At 36.9% G+C, this 16,445-nt stretch overlaps 1 protein-coding gene across 6 annotated transcripts in view; it reads left to right on the forward strand.

Annotated features, from left to right (window-relative positions):
- UGGT1 (UDP-glucose glycoprotein glucosyltransferase 1) overlaps positions 1-15,799 on the forward strand; it is a 118,231-nt gene extending 102,432 nt beyond the window's left edge. For 3 of the 6 annotated variants that reach the window (XM_039850215.1, XM_039850237.1, XM_039850222.1), the window contains one exon: positions 15,592-15,799. In XM_039850215.1, the coding sequence (XP_039706149.1) occupies positions 15,592-15,647 (56 nt within the window). In that variant the 3' untranslated portion in view covers positions 15,648-15,799. Of the gene's footprint in view, positions 1-673; positions 5,164-15,591 lie in introns of those variants that run through there. The other 3 variants (XM_039850239.1, XM_039850249.1, XM_039850230.1) reach the window with 2 other exon arrangements.
- Positions 15,800-16,445: the final 646 nt, after the last annotated feature.

The raw sequence follows: 16,445 nt of genomic DNA on the forward strand, positions 1-16,445 counted from the left end.
TAAAAGGAATCTATCATTAATGTATACTACATAGAAAAAGTACACATACTGATAATGCCCTTTGTTGGGGAATTGGCGATGAAACTGTTCTGGGTCTACCTTCCTTTGTATATTAGAACAATCCTTGTTAGAAAGCAGTAAATCTGTCATCAGGAGCCATTAAAATGTTTATACTTTTAATAATTCCTCTCAAGAATTTACCTTAATTAAACAAGAAAAAAGTTATATATGGAGAAATTTATTTTACTAATATATATAAATCAAAAGTATTAAAAACAGTTTAAATGTCCAAAAATAGAGAATGATAAGTGAGCTACACTGCTACACAGGAAAATATTTATATGTTATTAAGTGAAAAAAGAAGAATCCCAACTAAAAGTGTGCATTTTACTGGAAGTAAATACTGTACTTTGAAAACAGTTTACATTGGGTAGGGATATAGAACTAGTTTCAGTGTTTATAAAAATAAAAATGTTTTTTTAATTTTTATTTTTTTACTTTCAAAATATAATACAAACACACCAAACCAACGTTCCTAAAAATTTAAAAAGAGAGATAATTGGAGGTGTGGGCACAAATAATAGGTTATAGTACTAGTACTAGAAAATGCCCAGTCTGTAAATATGGAACTTGAAGACAGTCCATTTTTTTCAATTAGTCTCTTTTTCCATAGGACCTCAGAAACGTGAAGAATTATGATCTTCAGAGGAGGATAGGAAATTACACCATTTGAAAAACACTTTTTATATTAAATGCTAGTTTTTTCTGATCTGTCTATACAACTGCTGGTGAACAGGCTGGGCAGGTGTGCGTGCCTTCTGATTCTGAACATTTGCTTTTGACTCCTGCACACTGGCAAGCTCTGGATCTTTGCAGTTAAGACTCTTTTGGATTCTTACCTCAGAGAAATATCGGTGGTTGATTTTTTGGGGACTCTGTAAAGAGCAGTCTTCTAACCAAAAAGGAAAATGGCAAAAGCAAGAGGAGGAAAACGCGTCCTGTGTGCCCCCACCCAAGAGCGCATGGGTGTCACACTGCTGCAGCAGCCGACCAGCCGGAACCACATGTTCTTCCTCACCTCAGTTGACTGGCAAAAGAGCTTAGTCTGCATCCTGCACTGTGGTTCAGGTGCCACCCTGAGTTAGGCCGGCAGGAGCTTTGTCCAATGTCCACACACCTTGAGGTTTATGCCAGTGTACTCCTGTGTCCTTCCTGCATTCTTTTCCCCAGCGTAAGTTCATTGTTGAATTGAGAACCAGCTAACAATTATGTGTCTTCGGGGTTGGCTTGGGGCAAATTAATTTGGGGACAGGATAGGGGCGGGTTGGGGTGAGGACGGGGATAACATCAGAGGTAAGAGGGCTCTGGAGTGTTGGAGGAGGTGAGGAAGACCAGAAATTGGCCATTCTCTTTTATAAACTATCAGTACCATTGTGACTAATTTGAAATGAAAACATTATTCTCATTCTCCACCCAACCTCAGTGAACTTTTTAGGTAATTATTTTGTAAACAGTTTTGTATTTGTGAAAGCATTCACTTTTTCTTTCCACTTTCTAAAGAAATGTCATGATTGATTTCCTTACTGGATACAGCCATAGTAATCCCTCTAGTGACCCATCGTGGAGGCTCAGGGCTCCCTCAGGAAGGTTACCTTCTCGAAATTTCCCTTTCCTTTGTAGGATTTTCTCTCTCTCAGACCCAGGGGAATTTGGCTTTGACTTTTCTCTACAAAAGATTCTCAGGTCTGAGACCAGGAGGGGTTTTGACTGTGTAATTCATGGTGTTTTTTTTGGGGTAAGGGTTGGTTTTTGTTTTTGTTAAATACACTGTTCCATATTCCTTTTAGTTTAGTGCTTTGGATTGGGTTGTCTTTGGTTTGCAATTGCCAGCGCTCTACCTTTTCTGACTCTACATAGTTGCATCTTGAAGCCACATAAGCCCGTTAGTCATTGCTTTTTGTGGCTTTACTTCAGCAGCTCAGTACGGCCTTCTGGAGCAGCCTAGTGAATGGACAGTGCTGGTAGGCTCCCATGAGGAGTCCTGGTGTGTTGTGGGCCTGTGTGGTTATGAGGCTCCAGGTCTTTCCCTCATCGTTCCCAGCTGCAGGGACAGCAAGAGCACGCCCATGGATGGCGCCTCCTTCCAAAGCAAACAATTTGTGTCTCATATTTGACTGCTTTTAAAAAATGTGAGGAGGGATGCAGATGGACAGCTAAGTCCTCTTCTAAGCCAGGTAGCACAATAATTTACAATCTTTTTAAAAAATGAAAGTCTGTGACAAGTATCAAGTAATTTATTTTTTCCATATTCACATACAAAAGTTAACTTAGTCTCTCAAACTGTCTGAAGAAGCTTTTGAGTTTGCTTCTTTGATTGCATTAAAAATTGGGGAGGGAGGAGCTCAAAAGATTTTTAAATAAATCGATCCAAGAGAGAAATATCCCTCAGAATTATTGCTGTTAACAGAGGCATGAGTTCCTGCTACCCTGCCCCTCACTGGGTCAGAGCAGCTGAAGGGATAGAACCAGTAAGTAAAAAACATTTGTTCAGCTTCATCTTAGATTTAATTAAGCCTTTAGAGGGGCTTCTGCTGCTGCCACCTTCTGTGTACAATCATAGACTTGTGCATTTCCCCAGTGCATTTTCTGGGAGATTGCATAAGAAATTACTAAAATCACTGGGATGTGATTTTTAAATGCTGAGTCCCTTGGAACATGAACCAAATCACCTTTCTCCCATTTCTTTCTCTCCATCTCTTATGTATATTCCATTTAAGGAAGGTATAGTGTGAAATCTGTTCTCCATGTAGTATATGTGTGTGTGTCCTCATTGCCCCTTATCCATCACCACCCTAAACATAAGTCTTATTACTAGGTGAATCTAAATATGCAAGACCCAGCTTGCTTCTGAAATGGCCTAGGGCCCTCCTCCTGCCAGTGATTCTTGGTTCATGTGACATAAGCATCTTTCAAAATGAACCTCTAATGCCCTAGGAAATGATGTTACCACTGAAATTTGGTCTTGGTCAGCTTTGTCTGTTGTCTCTACTGTATGAAAGCAAATTGTCACTGGAAAGATAGGAGAGATTTTTTTCCCCAAGAAGCAAGAATTGATTGTATTGAAACAATCAAGCTTCTGAAAAATGTTCACAGTGTATTGTTTTTAACCACCATTTGTATGTAATAGATTTTTTTCTCTCATCATGCCGTAATGGAAAATTTTCTTTCTGAATCAGTGCCAGAGTGATATGAAATAATGTGACGTTAGAATGACATGGAACAGTGTGACTTTTTGTTCTATGAACAGTGGTATTTGATTGAGATCAAAACCTGTGTACACAGCCTGCAGCTAGAGCTGTGGGGACATATGCCTATGTTTTGTTTTAAAACTGTACTCAATACTACCACACTGAGAATGATGGCATGTTCTTTTTCCATAAGATTGATAAAGTGTTGAATCTGTCAAAATGTGGCATTTCAAGTTGAAACAAACGTGCTTGCCTACCTGCTAAGTGTGCATGCATCATGGTAAGCCCACATACTATGTGAACTAAGCTCTTGGGAGAGCAAAGATTTTACATATACTAAAAAGTTTCCAAGAATGGAGCTTATTTTACTCTGCTGTCCTTTAAGTCCTCATGTTCTGAGCCTTGTTAAAGCTCTGCCTGAATGAACAACTTTTATCTGGATGCAGGGGCTGAGTCTCTGGATGAAGGGCTGAAAGCTAGGGTTGGCAGTGCAGTTTTTGAAAGAGACTGGCCCTGGCGATAGGGAGGAAGGAAATCCAGTTTCCTGTAGAGGGAATTCTACTTTACTGACACCATGATTTGGGACAGGTTAGACACTACCCTCATAGCAATGAGTATAAAATGATTCCTCTTCCCCAGTGTGTCCCCTGTAAGTTAAATTTGGGTACTTGAAAGCAGTCCTTTTCTAAAATTGCCATGGATGATTTAAAAAAATAATTCAACTCAAGGGTTACACAGGAATACCTAGTGCATTTTTTCTGAAAAAAATGTTAGGACTATCGTATCAAATTTTATGACAGTGTAAATGTTTTGGTAAAGCCACCTAATGGAAACTTTCTCTTGGTAATACAAATGGAAGGTGCATTGTCTGCAAAGTTATTTAAGTGTATATTACATTGTCATGCAATTTTAATAATTAGTTTTCTTAAATATTTGATTTTATGGGAATGTTTTTGTGGGATGATTAGAGTTCATCCACTTAAATATAGCTGTTGTCTAGTTTAATGGTATAATATTTTTTATTTAAATTCATGTTTTTCCTGCCTTGATTTAGTGAGGAAAGCTCTTAATCGGGATTTTGGTAGTTACGTGATTGAATTCAAGCAAATTAGACTCATTAACTCAGGTTGTCATTGATATTTCAAAGTATCTGGAAGATACCAATTTCTTTTTCATTATTTGGTCTTTGATCTCTCGATCTAGTACAGAAAGGACACTTCTGGGCGATAGTGAGTCAGTGCACTGAGTAGAGGATCTCTCCCTCTTTGGGTAGGTTGACAGTTTATAAACACAAACCACAAAATCAGCTTTAAGCAGCTGCATGCTTTCCAGAAGTAGTCCATAAAGTTTAAACTTCATGGTAATGATTTTGCAAGCAGGAGGCCATCTCCTGAGTCTTTCTCAATTACCTAGCAACACAGAAGCCAAATGTGGAAGGTATAAGTAGGATACAGGTTAGGATATGAGCTAAGGCCTTCATTCTATCTGTAATTTATACATTGACTTAGTTGTCACGATCTAGATTTCCAGAAAAATGGGCATAATTCCTCTTCAAAACGAAAGTATTAGAATACGTTAACCTAAAGTCAGCAGTTTGAGAAAAAGTTGATCAAGTAACCATGTTTTCCAATTAGTTATCCTTGGTAATAACAAGTTAAACATGGAAAAATGAAGAAAAATGTTAGAATTTTAAAGAAACTGTGTAAAAAAAACCCCTCCTTTATAAAAAAACTATTTTACTGTAATTCTGTTCCATTAAATGCAAGATAGGTCCAGGTGCTGCCCTTGCTTGAGAATTGGGTCTCCAAATGTTTGCAGAGCCCTCTGCACCAAAAATGAACTGAGAATGAATTTCCTGGTACTGTAATGAAAATAAGGTCTGCTCAACACAATAAACTTCTCCTCTTCTTTAAAACTGCCTGGTCAGTCATTCAGCATATATGTTTAGGAAAGGTAGATTGTTAGAACTCAAAGTTTCACCCCTTCATCTGACAGAGATGCAGGCCCAGACAGGAAGGAGAGCTTTTCCTGAACGTCTTATCTGGTGATGGAGCTGGGTCCAGTTGCAGCCAGTTCTCTGGAGTCTCAGGATGGCACCCATGCCTCTCTTAAATCCCCAGCCTTCGAAAACTGCCCCAGGCAGGATCTGGCAGACAAGCTGCACCAGCAACGTTAATAATAACAGGAAGGATAGCATGAATTTTGTTCATTTTGCAGAATCTCTGAGCTCCTACTCTGGGACCACATTTGGAGTTGGTAATGTGGTTCATGCTATTCTGATTCTCATTGGACACTGCAAGCTAGTGTGATTAGTGCTGAGGTGGAGGTTTAAAAAGGGGACCTGTGGCTGTGAGAACACAACAGAGGGCACCTAAAGTGTAGTCAGAGTGGAATGTGATGGTCAGGAAAAGCTTCTACAAGGAGGTGATGCTTAAATTGAAGCCTGAGAAATAAGTAGGAATTATTCATATAGGGTGAGGGAGGTTAGGATAGAGGGAGGAACAAAATTTAGTGTATCTCATTTAGGGAGTTGCAAGTGAGCTTGTGTAGCCAGAGTCATAGGCAGGAGAGAAGCCCCAAAGAGGGGTTCTGAGTTTGATTGCAGGGCCACAAGAAAGCCCCTGAGGGATTTTAAACTGGGTACAAACATGAAATTGTCTTTTTCTTGTAATAAACTTTTTATTGACTTAACAACACATGTAAACACAATTACATAAACATGTACCTTGATAGGTTTTCCAAGTGAACACAGTTGTGTAACCAGTTGAAGAAATGAAAGGAAGTTGGATTTCATTTTATCTTAAATAACATCTATACAACTGATTACAGCCTGGCGTCCAGTAATGGCAAGAGCACCTTGTATTAAACTAACCCTGTTATCAATAATTATATACATTTTTGAAATGCACTGGAAAGTGACTAGAGATTGGCAAAAACTGGAGGAGGCTCAAGCACTGAAGAGAACACATTGGATAAGATTGCATTTAGATGACTATTCCTCATGTGGCCCACAGAGAATAAAAAAGTGGCAGTATTAACTGGGATGAGGAGCTGAATCAGAGTTTGGGGCTGTCTGAGAAACTGGAAATTAGAAAGGGGAAATCCCAGAAAGGAGGAAGCCACAGAGCCTTGAATTTGCCTTATATACTCCCCTGAAGTCCTAGACGGATTCCTTAAATTATGTATGAACAAGGCAGGATTCCAAGAGGTTCAACAGAAAGTAACAGTTGAAAGGCTGGATAAACCTTAGTAGGGATTTCAGCAGGTGTCTGTTGCTAAGGTAGGAAAGTTTGGAATGTATGTCTTACGAAATTAGAGAAGCTTGGTAAATATTTTGGGCTTTCCATGGAAAACCTAAAGGGCCATACAACCTTAGGATTAGAACCACATCTCAAAACTCAGGTCTAGGCCTTAGGACTAAGGACAAAACTAAAATAGACCCACTGTAATAAAGCCTAAAATCAAGCCTTTAAAGAATCAAGGCAATCCACTAGTAACTTAATTGCCTACTAAAACAAAACCCAACAGTTTTCATGGGGAAAAAAAAATAACTGAATCCAGAGTCTCTATAATGTGTCATTGAGAATGTCTAGCATACAATCACAAATCAGGAGACAGAAGAAAAAACAGGAATATATGATATAACCAAGAAAAAAAGAAAAAGACCCACAGACAACCAAGATGTTAAAACTATTGAATAAGAATTTTAAGATTATAAATATGTTAAAGAATCTATAGGTAAAGATATATGCAAAGGATGAAGATGTAGAGAATTTTAGCAGAGATGAAATTTTTGAAAACTAATTTCATGAGAGGGCTTAAAAGATTAAACACTGCAGAAGAAAGGATCAGTAAACTCGAAGATAGGTTAAAAGAAATTCAAATTGAAGAGCAAAGCGGGGGAAAAAAAGATTGAAAAATAAATGAACAGAGATGAAATAACCTGTGACGCAGTCTCAAGCCATATAACAAATATGTTAAATGGAGTCCTAGAAGAAGAGGAGAAAATATTTAGAGAAGTAGTGGCCCCAAATTTTCAAAGTATGATGAAAAATATCAACTCATGGGTCCAAGAAACCCAGCGACTCCCTGTAACATAGTTTCTTTAAAATGCCATCTTCACCCAGCTTTGAGGCCCTGACTTAAGCGCACTGAGTTATATTGAGCAGCTGATGAAATCTACACCCTCAACCACCTCACTTATTGGATTCTTATGCTCTGGGCTACTACGTACCCACCCTAATTGCCCAATGCCAGATACCAGACAACCAGGGACAGCTCCTATGCCCCAGAGCTCACTGGAACTACTCAGTGAGCCAGTCTTAAGTCTCCTTACCATGCCTCACCCATTTTGCCCACAATTCCTACCTCACCTACTTTTTCATGACCAACCCTTCTGAGTGGGCCTGCATGGCGTGAACTGTGGATACAACAAAACTGTAAAACTCTCCTGGTTTCTCTCTCTTGATCTGTATCTGGCCTCACTAAATGCCACCTCACCCCTGAAAAGCAGGATAAATATAAATAAGGCCACACATTGTCTCAATCTAGTCCAGTGCTAACTTTTCATTAGGAGAGTAAGAGAACAGATGAAGCAGAATAACATTTTTTAAAGTGCTGAAAGAAGGAAAAGCTGTCAACATTCTATATGTAGGGGACATATCCTTCAAAAATGAAAATGAAATAATTTCAGAGTAACTGAATGCTGAGAGAATTCATTGTAAGTAGACCTGGACTATTAAAAATCATAGTTCTTCAGGCTACAAGGGAAATATTGCCAGATAGAAATTCAAATCTTTAGAAAGGAATGAAGAGCACTGGAAATAGTAAATATGTGGGTAAATATACTTTTTCTTTAAGAAGCTATTGATTGTTTAAAACAAAAATGACACCTACACATATATTTTGGGGTTTATAACATAGGTAGAAGTAAAATATATAACAATTGCACTAGGGATGGGAGTTATAAAGTTCTTACATTAAATGTGAATTGGTATGATAGTAATGCAAGATAAACTGTGATAAGCTTAGAAAACATTGTTTTCCCTAGAGCAACCACTTAAAAAAATAGTTACAGACCAAAAAAAAAAAAAATAGAGAGATTTTTTAAAATTTTTTTAATTTAAAAAAAAACCATAAACTCCATTAATCCAATGGGAATAGGAAAGAAAGACTAAAGGAACAAGTACAGAGAGATAAATAGTAAACCAACGAATGGACTTTAAACTGAAAAAAATCAATATTTGCATTATATATTAATGGTCTTAAACACTCATTAAAAGGCTGAGATTTTCAAATTGTATTTTAAAAAGCAATTTATGAGATATGCACACTAAATAGAAATACGTAGGTTGAAATTCAGAAATATGCCACACAAACACTAATAAAACTGGTGTGGCTATGTTAATATCAGAAAGAGTGAACTTCAGTATGCGTGTTACCAGAGGAAAAAGGACATCCTATAATGAAAAAGTCAATAAATCAAGAAGACATTAACAATCCTAAATACGTTTGCACTTAATGATATTACTTAAAAATGCATCAAGCAGGAGTGAAAACATGCAAAATGGCAGACTATAAAGGTCAAGGACCTGGGGTCATTCACTCCATTGAGTCAACCACTAAGCTGGAAAGAACAATTGTAATAAATAATTTTGGAACTTCTGGAACATGTCTGGACACTTATAAAGGTAGCTGTTTCTGATCTGTGAGGGACATGCACAGACCAAGAACCACACCCCATTCCTCATTACTGCCCCAGTTATGGGTACAGCAGCCTATGTTCTTGGAGCAACTAGCTGGTGCCAGGGTGGGCAGTGGTGACCTTGTCCTCAAAATACTTGGATTTGTGCATTCGTGCTGGTCTAGTGATGCCTGAGGAACTGGCACAGATACTTGCCTTGGTTTTGACCCTCAGTAGCAGTGGCTTACTCTGGTGTCATCTATCAGAAGATATAAAAGGCAAATATATAAAACAATAATTAGAAATTTATGTTAATGAGCACAAAATATGTACAGATATTATTTGTGACAAAATAATAAGAAGGACAGAGGTGTATACTAAAGTCACTATCATTCAGACTAGGTTATTATATAAGTTTAAGATGTTAATTGTAATTCTTAAGGTAACCACTGAGAAAATAATTTGAAAATATCCCCCCAAACTGAAAACATTTATCTGCAAGGATATATGCACCCTGCTGTTCATAGCAGCATTATTCATGGTGGTCAGGACATGGAAGAAACCAAAGTGTCCTGCGATAGATGATTGGGTAACGAAGATGTGATACATGAGAAAAGATGAAGTACTGCCGTTTGTAACAACATGGATGGATCTTCAGATAATTATGCTAAGCAAAATAAGTCAGAAAAAGTTGAAAACCATATGATTTCACTCATATGTGGGATATAAAACTGAAAGCAACAAAACAAATGACAAACAGACTCATGGATACGAACAAAACAAATAACAAACAGACTCATGGATACTTACCAGAGAGAGGTGGGGGAGATAGGGGTAAAAGGGATCAAATATTTGGTGATGGAAGGAAATTTAACTTTGGGTGGTGAACACACAATGCAATACACACACACATACATTATATATGACATACTGTTCAGTTGTACACTTGAAACTTACTTGGTTTTAATCAATGTCACCCCAATAATTTTTAATTGAAAAAAATTCAGAAAAGAAAAAAAAAGAATTAAACCAACACACTTCAAAAATTTAAATAATTCAGTAATGGAGGAATTGAACAAATTGTATGGCATAAACCAAATAGCTAAATGACAGAAATAAATCATTTTTTAGGAATATTTACATGTAAATGGGTTAAACCCTCCTGTTAAAATTCAGAGATTGGCAAATTGAAGGCGGGGGGGAAACCATCTATATGTTGTTAATAAGAAACTCGCTTCAGATAAAGACACAAAGATTGAAACTAAAGGGATAGAAATAATAACCACACAAATAATAACCAAAAGGGAGCTACAGTGACTATATTATTGTTTGATAAAACAGACTTAAATTCAAAAAAGTTTGAGACGAAAGACATTATATATTGACAAAAGGTTCAATCCAGCAAGAAGATATAACAATGATACACTTGTACATACAGAACAAGAGGGCCTCAAAATATATGAAGCAAAAGTAGAATTGAAGAGAGACATACAGTTCTGCAATAATAGTTAGACACTTTAATACCCATTTTCAAAAATTGATAGATCAGCCAGAAGATTAATGAGTGCAGAGGACTTGAACCACATTGTAAATTAATTAGACCTAACAGACATAAACAGGACACTTCACACTTCACAAAATATTCTTCTCAAATGCGCATGGAATACTCTCCAGGACATATGATAGGTTAAGTCTACAAAGACAATTCTTAGTGAAATTCAAAAGACTGAAATGCATAGTATCACAATAATGAATTTCACCAAAATTAAACAACACTCTTAACCAACGGGTCCAAGAAAAAAATCACAAGGGTAATTTTAAAAAATTTTTGAGATGGATAAAAATGAAAAACAGCATTTCAAAATTTATAAGATACAGAGCTAAGGAAAAATAGCAATAAATTTACATTAGAAGTAATCTCAAATTAATAATCTAATTAAATCTGATGGAACTAGAAAAAGAAGAGGAAAGTAAACCCAAACAAGCAGAGGAAAGGAAATAAAGATTAAAGCAGAGGCAAATGAGAGTTGAAAAACAATAGAGATAATCAGTTACACTGAAAGTTGGTTCTTTGAAAATATCAACAGAAATAACCAATCCTTAGATTGATGGGGGTGGGGAGAAGAGAGAGACAGAGACAGACAGACAGACTCAATTAAAACCAGAAATAAAAGTGGGGACATTACTACTGATTTTACAGAAATATAGTGGATTATAAAAGAATGCTATGAAAAATTGCATGCCAACAAGTTGAACAACCACGATTAAAAGGACAAATTTCTTTAAACTCACAAATTACCAAAACCAACTCAAGAAGAAATAGAAAATAAGACTAGACCTATAACAAGTAAGGAGATTAAATCAGTAATAAAAAGTCTCCCAACAAAGAAAGCCCAGGACCAGAAGACTTCACTGGTAAATTCTATCAACGATGTAAGATAAACAAAAACTAATTCATCTCAAACTCTTCCACAAAAAATGAAGGGGAAGAAACACTTCTTAACTCATCCTGTGAAGCTATCATTACCCTGACACCAAAGGGTAGCATTACCTTTTACACCAGATAAAGACACTACAAGAAAAATAGAGGCCAGTATCACTCATGAATATAGAAGCAAAAACCCTCAACAAAATGCAATCAAATGAAATTCCAGTATATTAAAAGGATAATTCATCATGAGCAAGTGATATTTATCCCCAGAGCAAGTATGGGTTAACATGAAAATTACTCATTATAATATACTACATTAATAGAATGAAGGAAAAAAACCACATGATCATCTTGACTGATGCAAAAAAAAAAAAAAATCCAACCACTTTTATGATAAAAAAAACTCAACAAACTAGGAATAGAAGAGAATGTTCTTTATATGGTAAAAGCCACATATGAAAAACCCACAGTTAATATCATAATGGTGAGAGACTGAAAAGTTCCCCTAAGATCAGAAACAAGATGAGGATGCCCACTTTTGCCACTATTCAACATAGTACTGCAGTTCTAGCCAGAGCAATTAGTCAAGGAAAAAAAAAAAAAGTTATCCAAATTGGAAACGAAAAGGAAGTTATCTGTTCACAGATGACTTGATATGTAGAGAATGCTAAAGAAGCTACAAAGTTGAATTTAGCAATGTTGTAAGATATAAAATTGACACAAAATCAGTTGTATTTCTATCCACCGGCAATAAACAATCCATAAAGTATTAAGATTAAGAATACAATTTACAGAGCATCAAAAATAATAAAATTCTTAGGAATAAACTTGACCAAGGAGGAAAAGTATTGTACACTGAAAACTACAAAATATTGCTGAAAGAAATTTTAAAAGACCTAAATAAATGGAAAGACAAATTGCATTGATGTATTAGGAAATTTACTATTGACAGTACTTCCCAAATTTATCCACAGATTTAATGCAATTTTTACCTAAACTCCACTGACTTTTTTTTTTTTTTTGCAAAAATAGAAAAACATCCTAATATTAACATGGAATTTGAAGGGACTCTGAATAGCCAAAGCAATCTCGATAATGAAGAACAAAGTTGAAGGCCACACATGTCTCAATTTTAAAACTTACTGTGAAGTTATGATAATTAAAACAATGTGGCACTAGCATAAAGACAGAGACACAGATTGATGATATAGAATAGAGAGACTAGAAATAAACCAATACATGTATAGTTAACTGATTTTTGACAGGGTGTAAAAATAATTCAATGGGGGTAAAGGCAATGTTTTCAAAAATTGTAGCTGAGACAATTGCATAGCTACATGCAGAATGAAGTTGAATCGTACCAAGTAAATGATGATTTTTTAGTTATGATACCAAAGCACAGTAACAAAAGAAAAAATAAGTTGGATTTCATCAAAATTTTAAAAGCTTATGTACCAAAGTACACTATCAAGGGAATGAAAAGACAATCCACAGAACAGGATAATACTTCTACAACTCAATGGCAAAAACAAAACAGAAAACAAGCAAACAAAAATCCACTTAAAAAATGGGCAAGAGAGGGGGACTTGCAGTCAAGATGGCAGAGTAGAAAAATGCCGTGCTTGCCTCCTCCCAGACCACATAAAGTTACAACTAAACTACTAAACTAAACTATTATTGAGAGCTGCCTGAAATCTAGCTCAACAGAAGTCCTACACCTAAGGATACAAAGAAGCCACGTGGAGACTGGTAGGAGGGACTGAGATGTGAAATTGTCTGGTCCTACACCCATGTGTGGCAGTTAAAAATTGCAAGGGATATCTTGACTGTAGAGGTCTCCCCTAAAAAAGTGAGGGGTCCTAGCTTCACACCAGACTCCCCAGCCTGGGGTTTCAGTGCCAGGAAAAGAAGTCCCCATAACTTCTGGCTGTGAAAACCATTGGAGACTGTGGCTGAGTGAGACTGAGGGCTGCTAGAGTCCCAAGCATCCCTCTCAAAGGGCCTATGCATGGACTCACTCGCTGCCAGACTCACTCACTCTGAGCTCCAGTGCTGGGAAGTAGCTCAAAAGGCACAAGGGATATTTGGAGTGGAACTAAATTGTCTGGCTTTGGAGTAAGGGCTGGAAGGGCAGCTTTCTCCTAGACAAAAGTGCTGGCAAAAGCATTGTTACTTCATTGAGCCTTCCCCTCAACAAAACTGCATGCACAGGAAGCCACCATATCTGAATCTCCATCAGCCGGGCTAACACTATTCATCCTCCCTGATGATTCCCTGAGACCCTGCCCCATTCAACTTGTAGGTCCACTCCAGCAACTTCCAGTGGCTTTTCCATCCAAATGGCCTGTCTTGGCTCATGCCATGGACTTTTCTAAAATCTCTCAAAAGTTTGTAACCTCAAAAAGCAGCATCTGGCCTTGACATGCCCTCTATCTCTTGCTAAGCAGCCCCAAGCACTAGTGGCAGCCAGCCTCAGTTTGAAACTTAGCTTCCACCAGGTACCTCCAAGCCCAGCTTAAGTGGCAACAATTTGCAGATCACTTTGTAGCTTATACCATGTGGCCCTGGGCTTCCACCAGGTACCTCCAAGCCCAGCTTAAGTGGCAACAATTTGCAGATCACTTTGTAGCTTATACCATGTGGCCCTAGGCAGGGCACAGGCAACAGCCGACCTTGGCCTGCACCAGTTTCTCCCAAGAGGCCCCAGAATCAACACACCTGGTGGCCATCTTCAGACTACACCAGAGCACCAAACAACCTCCACAAACAATATGCCAAAAAGGAAGACTTGGCAGGCACCAGAGCCCTGCTTAAGTGAATCTTGCTCCGTATCACCAGCCCCTGCACAACAGCACTTTCATTCTAGTCATGGCTACTCCTTACAGCCAGTCAGCCTAAAAGTCAATCCCTCGCATTGATGTGCCAACAACAACAGAGGCTTAACTACAGTATGAGAGCACACACAACCCATACAATGGACACACAGGGGTACCCAACTCAGGTCACCAGCGAGACCACTGCTAGGACCCACTGGATACCTACTACATAAGGCCACTCTACTAAGACTAGGAGACATAGCAGCTCTACCTAATACATAGAAACAAACACAGAGAGGCAGCCAAAATGAGGAGACAAAGATGTGCCAAATGAAAAAACAGAACAAAGCTCCAGAAGAAGAACTGAACAAAATGAAGATACAATGTACTAGATTCAGAGTTCAAAACACTGGGTATAAGGATGCTCAGTGGTCTCAGTGAGAACTTCAACAAAGAGATAGGAAACATAAAAATGGAGATAAAAAAAAAAAAGAACCAGTCAAAAATGAAGAATATAATAACTGAAATGAAGACTACATTAGAGGGAACGAACTGTAGATTCAATAAAGCAGAAGATCAAATCAACGATTTGAGGAAGTAAATAGACATAGAAGCCCAGGAAGTACAGTCCCAAACAAGATGAACCTAAAGAGGCCCACACCAAGACACATTGTAATTAAAATGCTAAAGGTTAAGATAGAATCTTAAAAGCAGCGAGTGTAAAACAGTCACCTACAAAGGACCTCCCCTAAGACTGTCAGCTGATTTTTCAACAGAAACTTTGCAGGCCAGAAGGGATTGGCATGAAATATTCAAATCAATGAAAAGTAGTTACAACCAAAATTACTCTACCCAGTAAAGCTATCATTTGGACTCAAAGCACAGATAAAGAGCTTCCCAGAAAAAAAAAAAAAAAAATAGTTAAAGGAGTTCATCAACCATCAAACCAATATTACAAGAAATTTTAAAGAACATCTATAAAAAAAAAGAAAAAAGTGATCAAAAATGTGAATAATAAAATGAACAATTACTTTAAATGCAAATGGATTAAATGCTCCATTCAAAAAACAGGGTGGCTGAATGGATTAGAAGCCCCTTATATATGCTACCTACAAGAGACTCACTTCAGATCAAAAGACACACACACACTGAAAGTAAAGAAATGGAAAAAGATATTTCACGAAAATGGAAATGAAAAGAAACAGCTGGGATAGCAATACTTATACCAGATTAAAAAAGAAAAGACTTAAAGACAGGGCTACACAATATTCCTTTTTATGTATATACATTTTGTTTATCCATTCATATGTCAGTAGACTTTTGGGTTTTCTTTCTTGTGGCTATTATGAGTAATGCTGCTATAAATATTAGTGTATAGGTATCTGATTGAGTCCCCACTTTCGATTATTTCAGGTAAATACGTCAGAGTGGAACTGATGCATCATATAATCAATCTATTTAAATTTTAAAGAAGCGGCCATGCTATTTTCAAGTTACATCATTTTACATTCCCACTGCAATGCACAAGGGCCTCAATTTCTCCACATCTTCACCAACATTTATTTTCCTTATTTTAAATAGCCATCCTAATGTTGATCAAGTAATATCCCACCGAGTTTTGTATTTCTTTAATAATGAATGATGTTGAGTACCTTTTTATGTGCTTATTGGCCATTTGAATGTCTTCCTTGGAAAAATGCCTTAGCTTTTTTTTTTAAAAAAATTATAGGTTATAAAAATTGAATAAAAATTTTTTATACATTTTAGATAAAAGGCTCTCATTAGATATGTGATTTGCAAATATTTTCTTCTATTCCGTAGGTTCTCCTTTCACTTTGACAGTGCCTTTTGAAGCAAAAATTTTTAATTTTGATATCAAATTTATATTTTTTCTTTAATTGTTCATACATTTTGTCATAGCTAAGAATACATTGCCAAATTCAAGGACGTGAAGATTTACTTCTATGCTTTTTTTAGGAGTTTTATAATTTTAGCTCTTACATTTAGGTCTTTTATCCATTTTGAGTTAATTTTTGTTTATGGTGGGAGGTAAGTGTTCAAGTTAATCATTTTCTTTTTTTAAAATTTATTTTAAAAAATTTATTTTAATTTCAAGTATACAGTACATTGGTTAGATATCTATATAGTTTGTAAAACAATCCCCCCAATTGCTCCCTCCTTCCCCTGTCCCTCCACCTAGCCCATGTATTCATGCTAACTGCATTCCCTATGCCATGCTCCCCATCCCCGTGACCATTCATTCATCA

Source organism: Pteropus medius, unplaced genomic scaffold (genome assembly GCF_902729225.1).
Source record: "Pteropus medius unplaced genomic scaffold, Ma_sr-lr_union100, whole genome shotgun sequence".
Classification (NCBI taxonomy): domain Eukaryota; kingdom Metazoa; phylum Chordata; class Mammalia; order Chiroptera; family Pteropodidae; genus Pteropus; species Pteropus medius.